The sequence below is a fragment of the Sitophilus oryzae genome, unplaced genomic scaffold, assembly GCF_002938485.1.
Source record: "Sitophilus oryzae breed Bouriz unplaced genomic scaffold, Soryzae_2.0 scaffold_119_pilon_pilon, whole genome shotgun sequence".
Classification (NCBI taxonomy): Eukaryota; Metazoa; Arthropoda; class Insecta; order Coleoptera; family Curculionidae; genus Sitophilus; species Sitophilus oryzae.
This window is the reverse complement of record NW_022145837.1, coordinates 237032-259206: the sequence shown is the minus strand read 5'-3', so window position 1 is coordinate 259206 and position 22175 is coordinate 237032. Positions and strand designations below refer to the sequence as shown.

The 22175-nt window shown below is 32.0% G+C and overlaps 1 protein-coding gene across 2 annotated transcripts in view; it reads right to left on the bottom strand.

Moving 5' to 3' along the window:
• Positions 1-1389: 1389 nt before the first annotated feature.
• LOC115891804 overlaps positions 1390-22175 on the bottom strand; it is a 40997-nt gene continuing 20211 nt past the window's right edge. Inside the window, exons 1-8 of one of the 2 annotated variants that reach the window (XM_030912364.1) lie at positions 17478-17530; positions 13732-13936; positions 12306-12469; positions 9857-10008; positions 5035-5149; positions 3659-3748; positions 3446-3601; positions 1390-1483 (exon numbers count right to left, since the gene is read on the bottom strand). In XM_030912364.1, the coding sequence (XP_030768224.1) occupies positions 1433-1483; positions 3446-3601; positions 3659-3748; positions 5035-5149; positions 9857-10008; positions 12306-12469; positions 13732-13936; positions 17478-17495 (951 nt within the window). In that variant the 5' untranslated portion in view covers positions 17496-17530 and the 3' untranslated portion in view covers positions 1390-1432. Of the gene's footprint in view, positions 1484-3445; positions 3602-3658; positions 3749-5034; positions 5150-9856; positions 10009-12305; positions 12470-13731; positions 13937-17477; positions 17531-22175 lie in introns of those variants that run through there. The other variant, XM_030912365.1, reaches the window with a different exon arrangement.

Here is a 22175-nt window from a genome sequence, read left to right as displayed (position 1 = left end):
TTATATATCGAGAAACTATGGTTACGCTCGTTGAATTTGACACTTTATGTCAGTTTAATAATACCGGGTGCGTCTCAAAAGTGGCTCGCCCCTATAACTTTTTTATTTTTTCAGATAAAAAAACGAGATTTGGTATGTTAGTATATGACATAAATTAGGATTGATTGACGTATTCAATTATTTTCACTTCCTGTTTTACCGGAAATGACTGCAACTTTTGATTTTTAAATGGAACCCTCCGTTTTTTACTTTATTTGATAGAAAATGACACTCTGAATCGAGTGACATATCATATGTCAACTTTTGATATATTCGTTCAAAAACAAATTGTATTTTAAATTTTAATCTAGAGTGCCATGGTTGTGTTAAAAGCACTAATTTTTAATCAAGGAGCCTTAGAAACGTAAATTTGATCGTTTAATGTTTTTAGTGTCTTATCCTGGCTGGTTAAAAGATGCCCAAATCGTATTTTTAATCATATCTCAATTTTTTCAAATGGAACGAGGGTGGCTCATTAGCATATTTGGAAAAAGCATTTTTTTGCGAATAATTTGATACCACACACTTGATATTTCGAGTCAAATTGTCGTTACAAACCGCATGGATGATCATGAGGTTACAATTTAAAGTAAACCATTAGAAAAAATGTCAAAAGTTGACATATGATATGTCATTCTATTCAGAGTGTCATTTTCTATCGAATAAAGTAAAAATATACCGAGGATGAAATTTAAAAATCAAAAGTAGTCATTTCCGGTGAAACAGGAGGTGACCAAAAACAATTGAATACGTCAATCAGCTCCAAACCAAACCAAACCAAACCAAAAGTAACAGTTGCCAGCACGGTATACTAACATACTAAATTTCCTTCTTTTTTATCTTAAAAAATAAAAAAGTTATAGGGGTGACTCACTTTTGAGACGCACCCGGTATATTTTCGTACTTTTATGCTTAGGCGTGAAAGTGCTTTATTTTTATGCCTAGGAGTTAAAATGACTTTTTATTGACAATCACGTCCCAAAAATTAATACTTTTGTGACGTTTGAAAAAAAAATCATTTAGACAGGTGCAAAAGGATTAGGTACTTTTTAATCTTTACCATATAATTTTTAAAATAAAGTTTGTTTTTCGATTTATAACTGTATATGTGTATATATTTTTAACTAAATCATGTAAACTCACTTAAAAAGAGGTGTCTACCAGACCACTCTGTAGCGATTAAAGGAAAATTATCCAGTGTAGCTGTTAAATGTTAAAAATAAAAAAAAAACAACTTAACAAATTAAAATCACATTTTATTATAAAGAGAAACGATCTTGTTTTCTTTAAATTTACACACCATTTGACAAACAAATGTATACAAAACTAACTAATAATATAATTCACAACTTTAATTTGTAGCTTGAAAACACTGAAAACCATACATTTATCATTACGTTGTTTTATAAAGGAAGTTAAAAAACGCATATAGTCTTTGTGAAACCTACAAAAAAAATCAATATTTTACTTTATCTACAGGGTTGTTCACCACATACGACACGGAGTATTGTAGCTAAACGATTAGATTTTTACAAATTGTAAGTTTTGGGTTCGTTGAAGGACTATTAGAGCTACAATTTAAAAATATTTTTACAGAGTGTCCCAAATAAATAAAAAATGTCAAAGTTGTATTTTTTTAAATAGAACATCCTGTATATAATTGCATTTTTAGTTTCTACGATTAAAATAAAGGTAAATTTGATCAAGGTTTATTACACTTAGACCTTACCGTTTTTGGAATATTTTCAATTTTGTAAAATTGCAGTATAAATTTTAAGGCTTCATTTCTCCGAGGGCATCAATGTTTTTTATACTAAATATTTACTGAAGTTTATTTATTGATCAGTTATTGTGTTGCAATAATAAAAATTATACTACCTTATACAGAGTGACTAAAAAATTATTTTAAATAATTATTAGCTTTAAACGGCAATAACTTGTTTAATTTAAATGGAATACCTTGTATATTTTATGAGAATCAGATGCACAATTTAATTGTCTATCAAATTGTATTATACCACTTTTTACCTATCTCTTCAAGTTTTCGTAGAAAATGCATTTACTTATAATTTAGACCTCATTTATCAATATACACATGGAATATTGACATTTTAGATAGTTTTTAAAACAACAAATGTACAAAATGTACAGGCTAGTAATATTGTCGTTTTTAGTAAAACGATGATATTACTAGCCCATTTGTATGCAAAAAGAAAACTATTTAAATCTTTATAAAAGAGTATACCATTAATTAAATATACCACCAGTATTTCCGCCCATATATTAATTAATTACCTACATACTTAATTGTGTTCGTTAATAAACTATTCTAAATAAATGTGGATTTGAATCAGAAATCAATATAATAATAAGTTCTGAAAATGAACGTCTCTGTTAATAAATAAAAAATAAATAAGCATTTGTCAAAAAATGAAATATCATTTTTAAGGTGTTAGTTTTTTACCACACTGTCTAATACACATAAATAATTCAGTTTTTTAGTATTTGGAGCAATTATTATTAATCAACGCAAAGAGTCAATTAATGTAATTTGAATACTGGAATCATATTAATTGGTCCTCTTTAACAAATATTTAAACAGTTTTTTTTATTTTTTAATGAAATAAACGAACTATATTGACAATATTAGAATCTATACTCTTTAAAAATTTGGTACATCTTTAAAAATAATCTTAAATGCCAGTATTCCATGGGTTGAGTTCATTGATAAATGAGTTCTAAATTACAAGAAAATGCATATTCTACGGAAGCTTGAAGAGATAGGTAAAAAATGGTATAACACAATTTGATAGACAATTAAGTTGTGCATCTGATTCTCATAAAATATACAGAGTGTTCTATTTAAATTAAACAAGTTATTGCCGTTTAAAGCTAATAATTATTTAAAATAAATATTTAGACACTCTGTATAAGGTAGTAAAATTTTTATTATTGCAACACAATAACTGATCAACAAATAAACTTCAGTAAATATTTAGTATTAAAAACTTTGATACCCTCGGAAAAATGAAGCCTTAAAATTTATACTGCAATTTCACAAAATTGAAAATATTTCCAAAACGGTAAGGTTTTGTAAGTGTAAATTTACCTTTATTTTAATTGTAGAAACTAAAACTGTAACAATATACAGGGTGTTCCATTTAAAAAAATACAACTTTGATATTTTTTATTTATTTGGTACACTCTGTAACATGTAAAAATATTTTTAAATTGTAGCTCTAATGGTCCTTCAACGAACCTAAAACTTACAATTTGTATAAATCTAATCGTTTAGCTACAATATTCCGTGTCGTATGTGGTGAACAACCCTGTATGTTTATCTAAAAAAAATTATACAGGGAATATTGGAAAAAGAAATGCTAAAATACCTGTTTTACTTGCGTACCTTAATAAGATATAACCGGTTAAAATTATCGTTGAATGAAATCGGCAACTTTGTTACAATTTGGGTATTGGTCAATATTATTAGATATGCCTTTTTGTTCTTCTTGTTCCAAGCATACCATGGCATCTCCAGAAATTTCTGGTACACCTTACTATACTATAAAAATAGGTTTTTGAGTGAATAAAATTAATTTGTTATGAATAATCTAGAAACCTCGTCTTGCATTTTTTGTCCAGAGTTATAATGATGATACATTCCATAGGGATAGCCAATCGAGAAGCACAACATGGCGATTATAGATACCTGCAAAGTAGATTAATTTATTAATCTTTATCCTTTTAAATAACACAACACTGGAAATAGTAGAATATACAGGGTGGCGCACCTCATTCGCCTCGGTTGATTATACGAAAACGAAAAGATGTAGAAACATGAGGCAATGTGCACAATTTAAAATTATTTTAATTAATTTTTAATTTAAAATTATTTTATTTAAGAAGAATGTACAGGGGGTGGGTCAAATTCAACGCTTTTAAATGGAAACAGCCTTTTCTATAGGAGATAGACAAAAACTAATATCGGTGTCTGGAGCTCAATTTTTGTCAAAAACACGATGGTGAAAACTGTTACCGTTTCGGAGTTACGGGGTGTTTTTCAAAAATATGCATTTCTAACAAATCGCTGTAACTTTTTTGCTATGGAAAATTTTGTATTTTTATGAAACCATTTCCAAAGCACCTTTTACGTAGAATTTAATGGTTTAAGTATAATTTTTTTAAAATTAATAATTTAAGAACTATCAACAGAAAATTTGATTTTTTATATGGGACACCCTGTATATTTTTAATTAGTAGAAAAAAATTTAAAATTACCCTTCCAAAAATATAGCATAATTCAGATTTTGCTCGATTTCTCTTCGAGATATAGAGTTTTTAAAAAAATCGCCCACTTTGAATAAGTAGGCTTTGAACGACGCCGGCTGTAATGCAAAAAATTCTAGCTGTGAGCAGCAATTAAAACGAAAATAATATTTGCTATGAGAGATGCAGCATTTTATAACAATTTAAACTATATTTAACCAACATCAACACATTTAAACTATATCTAATAACAATAAAAATAAATAGCAAACCAAAACATGAGATTTTTGAGACGGGGCAGTTTTTAAACATTTCTCGCGGAATTCATTAACTCAGTGGGGGTGAAAGATACCCTCTCATAACTGCTAAGTATTTCTAATTCTTGTCTAGATTATACGGAAGAATAAGGAACCTTTATTCTCCCGCAAATATATTCATAGGATTAGATCCATGGGCAGTAAGTCAGGCGGCGTCGACGGCCAACGGCTGGGATCTTGGTTAGCTATTCAATTATTCTTGAAATTGGCTGCAAAAATTTGCCAATAACTTCAGCGTTCAGAGGCGGTGCGTCGTCTTGCTGGAAAAATATGTTTTCAAGTTCCATTAAGGACATATCATCAATAAGGGGTCCAAAGCCTACTAGTTAAAAGTGGCGGTATCTGTTACCGTTTCGGAGTCCGTGAAAATTATGTTGATGAAATAAAAATTTATTTCAAATTTGTTACTTACTTTTGTAAAATGATTTAACATAAATATTAAAACAATGGTGTAAAGATATCCAATCAATATGGCGATACCAGCTATGAAACGAATATACATTTTGGACCACAAATCATTGATGAATCTGAAACAAAATATGAGTATTAATAAAGGTATTAATACATACGAGGGTTGTCTTATATTGTCGCTGTTATGTATGGAAACGGTCGATTATTAGGTAGCTCTATACTATATGAGCCCTAGTATAACATAGGAGGTACCGCAAAAAGTTAAACATAAAAGTTATCGGATTTTAAAATATATATTAGCGAGTGATATATTTAAGTCACTACACTAGTATGGAGCAAATGGCCGCCAGATTTACGGATGAAATCGAGAATTTTAAAAAGGCCCTCAAGGATAAAAATTCGGACAGTGGAAAGTCAAGTCATGTAAGTGATCAAGATCGATGGGATGTTTCTGATTTGGAGAAAAAATTTCATCCCTTTCAAATGTCTGTTATGAGTTCAATAGAAATGTTGAAGGACGATTTAGACCGATTGAAAACCGAACCATCAACCAATCAAATGCTTGAATGCCAATCTGGTTTTCGTAAGAACTACAGCACTAGCACTTGTCTACTGAAGCTGGTTAATGATATTAGAACAAATCAAGAAAATAAAAATATGACTTGTCTTAGCTTACTAGACTTTAGTAAAGCATTTGATACTCTAGACCATTCATTGCTCCTAGTAAAATTACAGTATTTTGGATCTTCAGACGGCTCTTTAGAATTGATAAAAAAACCTTTTAAAAGATAGATCACATTGTGTTGCCATGAAACGAGGAAGTTTAAAACAAAAATCTAGTTATATTCCTATGATTTCTGGGGTTCCTCAGGGATCTATTCTGGGGCCACTTTTATTTTCGTTATATGTGGCTGACATGGATAAGGAAGTACAGTTTTCTAAATTGCAGCAATATGCAGATGATTCTCAAATGTATTGCAAAATAGATATTAATAATTTAGAACAATTTCAATTAAATTTTTACCACGATCTGAATAAAATTAATAAATATACTCTGGATCATAATTTGAAATTAAATGCCGGTAAATCTTGTGTTATAGTATTTGGTAGTGATATAAACAAAATTACAAATACGGCTGGTAACATGAATATCCATATAGATAATGTTGCGATACCCATTGTTACAGAGACTAAAAATCTTGGAGTCTATTTTGATGCGAAGCTTTCTTTTCAGGCACATATAACTACTAAATTAAAGGCTGCTTATATACGGTTGAAGAATTTTTCATCTCTTAAGAAATATATACCATCAAAGACTAAGTATCAATTATGTGACACACTTATTTTATCTTTATTTGATTACGGCGATTTTGTTTATGGTACATCCATAAACGCTAGATTCTCTAGAAAAATCCAAATACTTCAAAACTCGTGTCTACGGTTTTCTTTTAACAGTCCTTTTAGAGATCATATAAAGCCATATCTTAAAAATTTATCTATTTTATCCATGACTAACAGACGACAATTTCATTTAATGACATCCATTTATCGAATTTTAACTACAGAACAGCTTCCCTATTTGTTCTCATTATTTCACTATGTTGACCATGCTCATTCGACTAGGCAAGTGCATTATTTTAAAATTCCTCAACACCGAACAGCTAACTTCCAAAAATCTTTCAGTTTCATAGCACCACATTTGTGGAATAATATTTCTAATAACTTTAAATTTCAATCCTTTACAGATTATAAAAAAACAAATTAAAAATCATTTACTAAATTCGTGAAAATTATAATATATTTGACTGATTTGTGAGGTTCTTGTTCTTCTGATATGTCCGTCATTGGTTGCTGTTCCGGATTTTACACTGTTTCGTTATGCCTCTCTGCTTATCTCCGCTCATCCCTGATAAAATTATATTTTATCTTTTTTTGTTTATTTATCTGATTTCTGTTTATTTTTGTAATGTAATTTATTTCTATTTTGTTTTTGGGGTCGCACCACTCTGGCACTTTGTGTCTTTGTATCGGTTTTTTAATCGCGGTGCGGTCCCTTGAGACACACATTTATTAAGAATTGTAAAATTATTAATTTGTAAAACGTAATGGGGTCTAATAAAAAATTTTGAATTTGAATTTAAATTTGAATTTAAAAACCCTAAAAACGGTTAATGTTAGGTACAGATTGTCTGATATATAAATTCACAAAATTTAATAGATAACAGAAATGTTCACAAAAAAAATTAAAACGTGCCTACTTCACATAAAATCATTCATTATGACATTAAAACTCAGTATGCAAAGTTTCATAACATTCCGTAAAAGGCTTATGCCTCAAAAATCCGTGCGAAATTATCGTAATCGTAATTGCCATGAAAATTCTCACACGTATACAGGGTGTCCAGTTTAAAATGAGGTACCTACGTGGGGAATAATGGGGATCTTGAAGACCGTTAAAGTTCCAAGATCGGTAAAATAGAAGAAAAGTTGCGTTTTTGTGTGTCCAAAAATAATCTAGGTCTATTTTATTTAATATTCATATACCGTTACGTAAATACAGGGAGAAAAAGAAAAATGTGCATGTTCTAAACACCACCATATTTTCTTTATTATTGGAGCTAAGGTCATCAAAACTTTAACATAGCGGTACGGCAATATGGAAATTTTAAAAATCATGTTTAAAAAAGTCTAGGCTTACTACGTTGCGCATGGCCGAAGTGCACTTTTGCTTTTCCTATGGGCGCCGTATTGAAATACATGGTTGAAAACATTTTTAATAAGGATTTTTACAATGCCAAATTTAAATATGGTGCTCATAAGAAAAATAAAAGCTGACCTCGGCCGTGCGCAACATAGAAGGCCTAGGTTTTTCTTGATATTATTTTTAAAATTGCCATGTTGCCTTGCCCATATATTGAAATTTTGATTACCTTAGCTCCAATAATAAAGAAAATATGGTGGTTTTTCGAAAATGTTCATGTTTTCTTTTTCGCCTTGTATCTACGTGACGGTGTGGATTTAAAATAAAATAGACATAGATTATTTTTGGGCACACAAATACGCAACTTTGCTTCCATTTAACCCACTTTCTATCTTCAACGGTTTCCAAGATCCCCATGTACCTCATTTTAAATTGGACACCCTATAGGACCCATATTAAGCGAAAAATTTACAAGTGAAAAAATTGATAAAAAAACTTTTTAAAAACAAGCTTAAAATTAAATGCACTTAAAAGTAGAAAATAAGAATTAAAAGCAAGGGGCGCAAAGTAATGAGTTAAACTTCTGTGGATTATTTTTTGAAGTATTAATACACCCAAGGACAAAACACCACTTATTTGAACTCATTTTACTTCTTCAAAACACCAAAACAATGAAAATAAACAATACACCTTTGCGAACGTCTTAGTCAAAGAGCTGGCTACATAAAAAACCTTATCATCGTTACATGGCTAATTTTTTGTGTGAAGTATCCTTTTGTGTAGCCATTATGAAATAGTCATGTCTGCCAGCGCGATTCCGGGGCTTAAAGCGGCGGCGGCCAATCGAAAGGGTGAAATTTTGACACTAAAAATATTATAAGATACATAAGTTATATATAATTGTGAAAATGGCTTTTATTTATTATTAAGAAACGTGGAAAATTATTGGCAGACATTTTTCTAGTCGCTAAAATGCCGACAGACAACGCGAAAGAGGCATGAAATTTTAAAAATTATTAAAAAATTAAATTTGAAGAATGAAAAAAATTATGGCATATTTCCATGCCGATTGGTGAAATGTCATATTTATTTATCTTAAAAGCCGTATGCAAAAGGGCAGACAAAAAGATCGTGGCTCAATCAGATGCAGACAGTTATCAAAAGCGCGATATTACTCCAGCGCGATTCTCTCTATTACTCTTTATTCAGGGAACGCTGGCCGCCTCATCCATTTAAGTATAGATAAATCATATAATATACGATTATATTATAAATATTTTTTTTTATTATTTTAATAACGATTTTTTTTGTCTGCCCTTTTGCATACGGCTTTTTAAATTAATTAACAATAAATATGACATTCCACCAACCGACATGCATGTATGCGATGATTTTCTTTTATCAAAATTCTATGCCTCTTTCGCGTTGTCTGCCGGCATTTCAGCCACGAGAAAAATGTCTGTCAACAATTTTACACGATTTCTAATAATAAATAAGAGCTATTTGGCAATTATAACTCGTGTACCTTATAATATTTTTAGTGTCAAAATTTCACCCTATGGAGTGGCCGCCCCCGTTTTAAGCGCCGGGATCGCGCTGGCAGACATGACTATTTCACAATGGCAACACAAAAGGATACTTCACACAAATTAGCCATGTAACGATGATAAGGTTTTTTATGTAGCCAGCTCTCGATCTATCTGTAAAAACAATTGCCGCATTGTTTTGTGCACCATCGTACGGACGCCATCGATCGATCAAAGCAGTGACGTCAAAAACAGGTAGCCTCAAGCCGGGTACGTTTTCTAGCCTTGCCGTATTTCTCAATTTTGTTTTGCGTTTATGTGAGACAATTATAGTTTTTAAGTCAACTTCCGGTATTTCCAAAAGTGTCGTCATATTGAAAATATTTTTAATCGATAGATTTCATTCTGAAACAACGATGTGCAAAAAATCTCCAATCTAGATTTTGTAGTTCCCTAGAAACTTCTAATGCACGTTCAGCCTGAGACACCCAGTATATACATTCTGACTTTCGCAGTATAAAATTTCTATACAAATAAAAGGAATAACTGTAACAAAAGTATCAAAATATATTAAAAAATAAAGAATATAAACTTACGTCTGAAGTGTAATTTTTCTTCGATATATGAAAATAATTTCTTTGTAAACTTCATTCTGATAACTTTCATTGTAAAGTAGTTCTGTCCAATTGTATGTCCAGTCACCACTAAATACTATGCTTTGTTTAATGTAATTATTTAACAAATATATCTGTAAAAGATAAAGCAATCACTACTTATTAACAAAAATAAATATATCAGTTGCTATAAAATTTCCGTGTCACAGTTTTAGTTACCGTACTCCTCCGAAACGGCTTGACTGATTTCTATGAAATTTTCGAGGGGTGTCTACTACTGGAATTACATTTACATTTTCTTGGCAGTCGCTGGCAGTCATTGGCAGTCTTACGGCAGTCACCTATAATAATTACATGGCAGACATAGGCAGTCTTTTTGGCTGTGATCGGCAGTCGCTTGGTAGAAAGATGATATTTTGGCAGTACATGTTCATTTTTTACCCAAGTGAGACACCCCTCGGAAATTTTATATGTATACTAGCGTGTGTCTGCGACTTCGTTCGCGTCGAATTAATCATTTGTACGAGCCTAACAACTATATGTTGGGACAAAGTCTTTTTTTGCAATAAAAACAGTAATTTGTTAAAACGACTCAATTTATTTTGTTTATTATTCTAAATTCAAACATTACAATATGATCTAGACAATTTTACTATATTTTTATAACTTTGCAAACAAATCACTTTTGATAATAGCTTATTTTGCCAAAATCAAGCTAAATTTGCTGACAACTATATATTGGGACAGCACAACAAGAAATTTGTTTAATACGGCGGAGTTACATCACTTTTCGCTTTAACAACTGCCTGAACTTAATGGCATTGTATTTACCAAAGATTGGCACATATGAGGAGAAAAATTATCCCGAATTTCCTGCAGTTTTGTCCGCAAATCAAAAATTGTTGTTGAGGGTGGTTTCTTAAATATTGCTTTATTTTATGCCACACAGTTTCTATAACATTGAGGTCCGGACTACTTGCAGGATGGGATAGAACTTTTATATTATTATTACCGAACCAATTTTTAGTTGATTTTGCTGAATGGCACGATGCTCCATCTTGTTGAAAAATCTTGTCTTCGTTTGGAAACAATTCTTGAGAACTAGGCAAAAGTGAGGTCTCAAGTATATGTTGATATTTTTGGGCGTTAACAGTGCCAACTATAAAATTTAATTTGCCCAAACCTCTTACTGACATGCAAACCCAAACCGTAATCCCCTTAGGAAATTTAACAACCCTCTTTAAGCAGTCTTTATGAGGCTTCTGCTTTATTTCGTATTATTCGTTTTCGATGATCTCCAACGCAAACATCAAATTTAGACTCATCGCTAAATATGACTTTATTCCAATCATTTTGTGTCCACGATAATTTAGATTTTGCCCGATTGTAGCAATTTTTCTTTTGAATTTCTGTCAATAGCGGTTTTTCTTTGGCCTAAATAAGAATTTGTATCAATAATCTTCAGATAATTGATTATCCACACAAAATAAAGTTTACCTTGTAAAACCCCAGACCGCATTTATGGATATATTTTCTGCAACATTCTCTTGATATATTTAAACCAGTTACAGTATTCCATTTAACTGTTACTTCGCGAAGAGTACTTCTTCTCGCAGACTTGCGCAAATTTTTACTAAATTTCGTAAATCACTCTGAGATACAGCTTTTGGCCTTCCCGAACTTTTACCTCTAACGTCTACATTGGCAGATTCGCCGTATTTTTTTTATTATATTAAAGACCGTGGTTTTTGGAATACTTAATTCATCAGAAATCTTTCGAATTGTTTTTCTCGTACTGTATTGACGAATGATAATTTCACGTAGTTTTTGATTTGTAGCTTTTCCGCGGACCATTACTTTGAATTAAATTAACAAAATTGAAAATTAAAAAAAAATAAAATTACTTACAGTAAATCTTACTATTCAAAGTATCGAGTCACTTACAAGCTGTCAATGCTGAAGTAAACAGTTTGTGACATTTGTGACGTTTATAGCAAAGCCGCCTATGCTGATATTAATTATTTAAAAATACTTGTCCCAACATTTAGTTGTCAGCAAATTTGTCCTTTTATGAACAAAATCCGCTGCTGTAAATATGGATTGATTTACAAATTCACAAAAATATTGTCAAGTTGTTTAGGATATATGGCTATGTTTATATTTAAAAAATTAAACGTATATTTTTCAGCCATTTTGAAAAACCGGGGCAATAATTCCAAAATATGACCTTATCCCGACATATTAGTATAGATTCAGTAGGTCTGAGAATAAGGTTGTTATCTATTTTTTATACCCCTAAGTGATAACGGTGGTCCACCCCAATTTAAGCATTTTTTTGTAGATTCCAGTACAAGTGACGAAATACCCATAGGAGTATTTTGAAAAGGTGTATGATGTGAAACTTTCATGATGTCAACATTTCTCAGCTTACTTGTATAATATGTAAGTGCACCATTGCGTTAAATATTTCCATTACTGCAGCCATAACTAAACCGATAAACTGATCTAGCAAAAAATATCCCACAATAGCAGGTACTTTTAAAGGTGGATAAACTTCTATTAAAAATGACACGGCCACACTAGCTTTTCTTATATCTGAAACAGAAGACACCAAGTAGAGCTAATTTAACCCTTTATAGGGCAGTAGGTACTAATTATTTGGTAGTTTGATCAAATTCACCTCAAAAATATATAAACTAGCACAAAAACAAACAAGGGAGTGAGGGGGTGGTGGTCGATTTGTCTTAATACCATTTTTATTAATTTCCCAACGTCTTTCCCACGTTGGCTTGCACGAAAAAAAAAACTAGCCCGACGTCTACCCGTTGTCCGAATAGGATACGTCTCACTGATAATCTCTAAAGTAACGTCCAATTATATTTTGTTGTATTTTATGTTCATATTTATTACCTAATTTACGTATCTCTATTTACGTCCGTAAATACAATCCATTAAGTAGTATTTGCGGCCTAATGAACATCATGAACATAACCTTATAAAAAGTTTTTGTAAACAAACTTAATTTTTTTATTATATTATATTAATATGTTATAAAAAACACTAAAAAGGCATTTAGACATTCATCTACATTTTACAGAAAGAGGTCGAGGCTTTTGTAAAATAATAATAGTAGTAGTGATGTCTTGCCTCCACCCCCGAATGCAGAGGAGACTGCACATCAGCCAGAACAGGTAGGTATACAATACTTATGTTTGTGGTATTAAGAAAGTATTCTCCTCATTCAAGTAGTGGTAAAAACATTACACAACAGCATTACACTGGTGCATCTTAATTTCTTTTTTTAGCTTAGGAAACCAGCAGACCCCATCCTCCTCCCACATGTGAGGTACTATGGTTCCAATTCTTTTAAATTTTGTAATATATACTATCTTAAAAAAGTGGCTGCCCATTTTTTTAAGGAGAAAACAAAAACTAAATTATAATTGCACAAATCCAAAAATCACTAATACGCAAAGTGAAGTTATGCCTACGAAAACGTTGAACCGTCAACCGTAAAACATTTTTTGACAACAAACAATTGACCTATCATAGACCAATAACAGACAACGTCGGGAATCGTTTACCAGAAATACGAAAAATTATATGCTCTGTGGCCGACGACGCATGCTCACTGGTCGAACATTCAACCGCTTACGTTAATTTTTGACGCCATTTCGGTCAACGTATAGATATGGTTGAATAAATGGCAAAAGCGCGCATAGAAATAATCATAGCAAACAAACTGCATGATAATACACTTCAATGCGACTGTTTACTTGGTTAAATTAAAGTGGTCGATTTAGCGACCAGCAACCTATAAAGGGTTAAATTTGAGAATTAATATATTTCGGTCTTACCCAGAGAATGTAAAAATATATTTCCAACGATGGCAAAAGAAAGGTAAGCTGCCATAGATATATTTACTAGTCTAATTCTATGAATCATTTTTGACATTACTGTTTCACTGGTTTGGGAAAATGGCCAACTCAAATCATCAGAATTTCGCAAGAGTCCATTTATATTTTCTTTTAACTTCAGAAAGCCAATGCATGCTACCAAAGCCTTAAAAAATTGCAATATTAAATCAACAATTTTAATGTAAAAAAGATGAAGATAAAAATTGAAGAAAGAAAAGGGTTAAAAACACATTTTTAGATTATTTCACAAATAGGAACATTTAATTAGTACTATAGCTATTTTTTGGCATTACGAATATCCTTTAGTGATTTGGTAAAAGATCCTGCATCGTAATTCGCTATTTTTTTCTACTTCTATTGCGTCTTGTGGAATGTAGAATGTTTAGGAGGGGAGTTAATCACCGCGACCTTACAGAGCTATTGTGTATTCCCCTTTCTTGCGTTATAACTCATCATACAGTCTCAGGGCTTTAACAAAAGCCAGTATCTGAGACGGCTCCACAGAGATCAGCTCTCCATCCTCAATGTCAGCCGTACCAAAGTTCATGGCACGAATGGTCGTCGTCTCGGCGCACTCAGTGATAAGGTGTTCTGGTGTTTCCCCATTTTTCCCACAGAATCTGCATTTGCCGTTGTTTCTCAGCTTCAGCCTACTGAGGTGTTGGCTGAGGAGTGTCCTGCTAGAAACCCCGTGACAATCCAAAGATTGTTTTTACTTAAATCAAAGAAAACCTTTGATTTTTCTCGGTCGGAAGTTCTGAGGAACTTTTTCGAGTGTCTTAGACCGTTGGAGGACACCCATTTCAAGTTACGGATAGAGTCTTCCAAATTCTTCAGTTCCGCTTTCAGTTGTTTCCCGTTTGGAAAACAGAACGGTTCTGGTCCAGTTAGTGGAGTGGTTGCTCCTTTTCTAGCTAGATCATTTGCTTTTTCATTGCCTTCTATCTTTTGGTGAGCAGGCACCCAGAGTAGGAGGACTTTATTTTCTATGCTTAATTTGTTGAGCTTCTCTAGGCATTCATTGACCAACTTCGAATTGATGGTTACTGAGTTGATCGCGTTTAGTGCTGCTTGACTATCTGATAGGATGACAATTTCCTGTTTTCGATAGTTCCTGAATGAGACTGGGGTAGGTGCCCATTGGAGTATTTAGTATTCGGCCCAAATACTCCTATCTATGTCCCTGCTTTGGTTGTGGTATGGTCTTTTATATGCTGAGTAAGCGTTTCTTCCTTCCAATCCTTTTTATTACTCAATACTACGGTGAGGTGTTTCTCAAAGTTGTAAATTCTTGGTATGTCGTCCACTGGGAGTTGGAGAAGTGGAATTTTCTTTCTGTTGTGTCTTAAATGTTATTAATTATACATTTTCTAAAAGAGGTTTGTCACCAAGTCTAAGACCAACGCTACAACTCTCTAACGTACTGTTTATGCATTGCATTACAACATTGGTATTGTTTAAGTTCATCTTTCTGAGTCATAGATAGGCCTTATACAGGATAAGTCTTAAAACAGTGCAAATATTTTTAGGGGAAGAATTAAGCCAGCATGGAGTACTTATGGAAGAAACTCAATCATATTCAAATCTAAAATACCACTTTATCTAAAGAAGAAAACATTCGACCAATGTGTACTATCAGTCATCACATATGCATGCAAAACCTGGAAATTTAAAACGGACATTATAAGGAAACTGCAGGTCGCACAACACGCAATAGTGTATCCAAGAATAATAACCAAGAAAGACCGAAATAATAGAGTGAATACGACAAAAGATCCAGGTAATAGATAATGTAATAGATGAATCAAATTCCTTAAGTGGCAATGGTCAGGACATTGGGTAAAAAGGATGGAAACAGATGGACCACAAAAATTACAGCATGGTACCCACGAGGGATAAAACCTGAGATGGAACCATCATATAAGGAAATACACACACCGGAAAAATCTAGGGATATAATTTTATTAAAGTTAAAAATAAATGTTTTGAATAAACAACCACATATTTGTAGACCGACTCTTTCTACTTCGATTGAAACGAAGTAGTCACACTAGTTATTTCTAAATTTGGGATATTTGTAGAAGTGTTTGTGCATTTTTTGTCAAATGTATAAAAAGCACCTAGCATCAATTGTTCGAATTTAACCTGTACTGGCTATGTTTTTTTGATAACTGGCCAGAATTCATTCAAATAACTCTGTTTAGTATTAAACGACATTATGGAGCGTAGACATCTTAACAGAGACGAAAAGCTAAGGGCCATGGGTATGCTTGAAGCTGGAATGCGCCAAATCGAGGTAGCTAGAGCATTAAATACAACTCAAAATGTAAGTAATATCGCGATTAAGTAATAAGTAATACCGTGAAAGTGGTGATGTTGCTGAAAGGCACACAAGGCGACATCGCATTACTACACCCCTCAGCAAGATCATTTTTTACAATTAAATGCTCGACGCCGACCGACTCTTACAGCACCAGAGCTTAGTTTAATTCTCCAGAAAACACATAATGTAACCGTTAGTCCTGACACTGTTCGCAATAGATTAAGAGAGGTCAACTTAAGAAGACGCCCCTAGAGAGCTCAACCCTTAACGAGAGGAAATCGAGAGGTACGATATTTGTGGGCTCAAGATCATGTTCAGTGGTCGAATGAACAATGGGCCAATGTTCTCTTCACGGATGAGTCATGCTTTGGAATTCATCCGGATTCGAGAAGGCTTAGGGTATGGAGAGAACCAGGAAATCTTATTCGGTTGGATCATCTTCAGGAAGTACACCCTTATCAAGGTGGAACAGTTATGGTCTGGGGAGGAGTCCAGTTAGGCCGAAAAACCGATCTCGTTTTTCTTGAAAGTTTCTAATAGGAATCACGTATCGTGATTTAATTCTTGAGCCTGTCGTGTTACCATATGCCAATGATTTTGGGAGAAACTTCATTCTCATGCATGACAATGCACGGCCTCATACAGCCAGAGCGGTAAGTGAGTTTATCAATGCTCATCAATTAAACATCTTACCCTGGCCTGCACAATTTCCTGACCTCAACCCCATCGAGCACGTATGGGACGCGGTCCAAAGAAGAATTTTGAGAATGGGTATGCCTCGTGAAACTCGTAGGGATCTGGTTCGGACCGTGAATGCAGCGTGGCAGGCTGTACTTCAAGAGTGAGATCGACAACCTGATCAAGAACATGGAGAGACGATGTAGGGCTGTAATGAACAGTAGAGGAGGCCATACCTTTTATTTTTTAATTCGCAGTTTAGAATAAAAAAAAATGTGTGTATTTTTTTGAGTTCAATAAAAATCAAGGTAAATTTGAAAAATTCGGTAAATTTCGCATTTTTATTTCCAATACGTTCTGTAAACTATTTGTTTATTTTAATTTTATTATATCAGAAATGCAAATAATAAAATTATTTACGATGGCTGGATAAAATTGTAATATCCCTAGACTTTTCCGGTGTGTGTACATATAGACAAAAATGGGCCCAACTACAAACAGAGTATCTAAGTATGTGAGGGAGGGTATACCATAATTGTGTGGAAATGTTGAAGAAGATGCGGACATGATGATGATGATGGTACTAAAAACTGGAGTAGCTGGAAAATAAGGACATTACACGATAGGTAAATAATAATAGCTTTTAATACTATAGAAAGATAGAAGTAACGAATCAAGTACTCACCGTAATTAAAAGTATCATGCTCAAGTACGTATTAATTTTATGAAATTTGTCGACGAACACATAAAGGAAAAATTCAAATATTAATAGTGCAACACTGAGACCTATAAAGAAATAAACCAAGTAGGTACAAGATGATAAAAATGAATAAAATCTATAAGATAAAAAGTAATCGTTTAATATTTTAACCATTTTTGTTACCACTATACAAGAAAGAGCTGACGATAATAAGAACTAATTATACTTATTTCATACTAAAAAATCATTAGTCGAATATCCATACAAACAGAATTATTCTTTAATTATTGTAATACGATTATGAAAAAATGCATGCATAGGTCGTTAAGAACATTTAAAAATGCACAGGGAAATGATTAGAACATAGGCAAGTTTTCCATTAGCATTTACTATTTTTTTAATTATAATTAAAAAAAACAGTAATTAAATGTAATGGAAAACTTGTGTTTAAAATATTAATATGGACAATATATTTATACTAATACATCTATACTAATATATAAAATCCTTAAGTGACTGACATACTGATTAATCACGATCCTGCTCAAACCACTCAACGTAAGAAGCTCAATTTTGGCATACCAGTTGATTCTAGGGTGTAGAGGTTCGATAAAAAGGGATTTTTCGAAATTCCAGTTCCAAGGTGGTGAAATAATAAAATCAAATATTACAATATTTTTTATTTAAAAAACGGCCAAGTTTCCAAAAAAACGCTTAAACACGTATATTTTATTTTTTTTTTACATATTTTAAGATTTTTGAAAAAGGGGGTGTTTCAAAAAATCTGGTTATTGATTAATCACGATCCTGCTTAAAGCGCTTGACGTAAAAAGCTGATTTTTGGAAAACGGATTGACTTTAGGGTTAGAGGTTCGATAAGAAGGGATTTTTCGAAAGGGACTCGAATTCTAAGGGGGTGAAACCACTCCTCAAATATTAGAATATTTTTTATTTAAAAACCGGTGAGTTTTTCGGAAAAACTCTTAAACATGTATATTTTATTTTGTTGTTTACATATTTTAAGATTTTTTAAAAATTTATACAGGGTGTTTCATAAAATATGACCATTGAGTAATCACGATTCTGCTTAAACTGCTTGACGTTTAAAGCTGATTTTTGGCAAACGGATTGTCTGTGGAGTGTAGAGGTTCGATAAGGAGGGGTTTCTCGAATCTCAAATTACAAAAGGGCAAAAACTCCCCTCAAATATTACAATATTTGTTATTTAAAAAACGGGTAGTCTTTCGGGAAAACGCTCGGCCACGCATCGTTTATTATGTTTTTTTTTACATATTTTGAAATTCTTTATAAGGTCATACAGGGTATTCCAAAAAGTTGGGTAAATGATGAACCACGATTCTGCTTAAACTATCGAAAGTCAAATTCTAACGAGACGAAACTACCTCTCAAATATTACCAAGTTATATAATAATATAGCCATATTGTTTTTTCTCATGCTGACATAAATGTGAGAAAATTTTATCCAGATTGTATGTTAATGGAAATTCTTGCTTTGCTTTATCATCAGCATTACAAATGATTAATTCGACGCGAACGAAGTCGCGGGTACACGCTGGTTGTTTATAAATATATAGTATGACACCTCTCATACGACACGAAAGCTCTAAAGAGAACGACGAAATAAAATTTTGTGAGCATATGTAGGCTATATAATTTAGAATATTTTTTAAAAATATGGAGGGTTCTACATGATGTCCCTCAAAAAAGTTATACGTTAAAGTTTTGTTTTTTTGTAATGGAACACCCTATATGTTAATTGGTTTTCGGATTCCAGGAGAAAAATAAAGGTGAGTTTTATTAGAGAAGTATATGACTAAAATGCAAGGTTCTTGACATATTTAAAATTTTCAAAAAATAAAGAGAATAATAATTAAAATCAAATAATCAATAAAAACTACCTAAACTGGAATTTTCCCGGTTTTGCCAAATATTTAGTTAAATTAACTATGTACCTTAAATCAAATTAAAACATGACCCAAAAAGATAGAGACAAAATTAATATTGAACACTGGTCACTTTTAAAAGCAAGTTACTCTTTTATTTCAAATGGAATACCCAGTATATTATTCCGATATTCAATTGGTAATTCATGTCTCTCCAAAATACTACTAAGGTTGCCTATCCATCCAACAAAGATTTTTCTTGATATTTTCATTGTTATGATTTAGTGTCAGTAGATCTTTATAATATAATAATAGCTCCCGTATATAGCGTTTAACGCCTTGGGAGTAGCAAGGTACAGCTTGCGATACTAGAGCCGTTCGGTATACAAGGAAGGTAACGTGGCTAGCACTACGCTTCAATCGCCTATTATTACCTCAGGATTGTGAATCCCAAGTACTCATTTAAGGCTGAGTCGACCTAGGCACCCAAACTATTTTTATTTTAATAAAAATAGTCGGCTGATGCAATGCCGGGTGTGGGATTCGAACCCACTACCTTGAGATTGGTAGACGAGAGCCTGTACCTCTACGCCACCGGGCACCTTAAGATAGAGTTATAGATATGAGATAGATCTTATAGCTTGAGATAGATCTTTATTATTTGATAAAATCTAGGTGGCTGATGGTGATATGTCTGACGTTACTTCAACATAGCTGTGACATTAGTTAAACCTTAACAACTAGTTATCATTTTGTGTCAGTTAAAACAAAAAAAAATTCTCAGAAATTTGTCGAAAATGGAAATTTATCTTACATCAGAGAGAATTGATTTGATTCTATTATTTATTTAGTGACTGCAGTGTACATTCACCATTTAATAGAATTATCAAATGCTCCAGATTTATCTAGTCTCGACTTTTTTATGGGGGTCTGTTATAGACAGTGTTTACAAAACTCGACCAACCATTGTCGACAACATGAGAGAAGTTATTGTGGCTGCTTTTCGAAATAGAACTCCACATATGCCTTTTAACACGAAAAGATCTTTTGAAAAGAGAATAATTTATTGTAGTGAACAGTAAAGGAAGCATTTTAAGCATTTGATTTCATCTAGCTAATTTTTGCCACATAATTATACTTTTATATCTAGTTTTAATTCTGGAATAATTAAAAAATATTTAAATAATACATATATCCACATCCACCTAGATTATATCAAATAATAAGGATATACTGACGCAAAATCATAAAAATGAAAAATCTCCGGAAATTCAAGTTAAATTTGTCAAACGCGTAATTCAATACTTATGATTTTGGAGCAAACGATTCTATTTCTCCAAATCATATAGCAATCTTTCCAAGACAAATATATATTTCATGAATTCAAGCAATTTTGGTCAAGAATTCCATATTCTACATTTAAAAAAGGTATCTACTTGAGTATATATAATATATATATATATATAATATATATATATATATATATATATATATATATATATATATATATATATATATATATATATATATATATATATATATATATATATATATATATATATATATATATATATATATATATATATATATATATATATATATATATTTATATCTAACATAATATATGCTCAAATTAAAATTAATAACATCAAACAAAGTTATCTCTCTTCCGTGTACTCTATTTTTAGATACAAAATATATGTAGATTTTTCATTTAGTGTAAATACTGTTTAAATCGAAGATACAAGTTATATTTGAATAGCCAGTATGTAAACCGCCAAATTCCAATCTCTTGTAAACATAGACTGACATCGTTATTATTACTATAGATTGATTGCAGTTAAACTAACAGGCTATTTTAGTGATTTCGCATCTTTTCAGCTGGGTCTGCCAGTACATTATTATCCTTTTTTTCTATATTATACACGATTCAGTTTAGTATGATACATTTGTTCTCGAGGTAATGTGTTGGTACTACGATAATTATTAGTGGTAACACAGTGTTGTAAAATCCATTTCAATGTGTACGTCTCTTTACAAAAATTGTGACGACTGTATCGATATGTTTATGTTATGTGTGTGTTGATACCAATATTGGATTATTTTCTTCACTAAGAATGAAAATGATAAAATTGTAAAAAGAAAACAATAAAAATTAAAATAAAAACTAAAACAATGCGCCGAAATCTACTTTCAAGTAATAAATTTTGATAAAGACCCTACCAGGTCGAAACGTCAATGTAATTTGTAAAAAACATTTTTCTCATTGTTTACCTGACCTAAAGCCAAGAAAAAATTAAATAAAATTATTAGTGGTATAGGCACATCAATTAAATGTTTTATCAGTAGAGTATTTGACCAAATTAAAAAGGTAAATATAGTAATTATTATTTACAATGATACAGATTTAAGTGGTTTTCTACTTGAGTGTCTCAATTTTTACCATGCAGTATAGTACAGTCATTGGGGATTTTTGCTTGGAAAAAAGTCCGGAAGTTTTGAAACTTTGCAGGTTTATAGGTTTGGGGGTGCCTAACTAAAATCCATAAAACGCACATTTCCAGACTTGCCGCCGGCGCCGCCATCTTGCCAAGATGGCGCCCAAAATCGGTATTTTGTAAATATGTCGAAAACTATGCGTTTTTCGCAAAAATTTGAGGAGAGCAAAATTAAAGAGAATAAAATTTCATATACAAAAGGTTCTATAAAAATTTTCGCTAAAGTCAACCGTTTAGGCACGAAATCCCTGGAAATTTTACAATTTTGTGTAAAATATGAT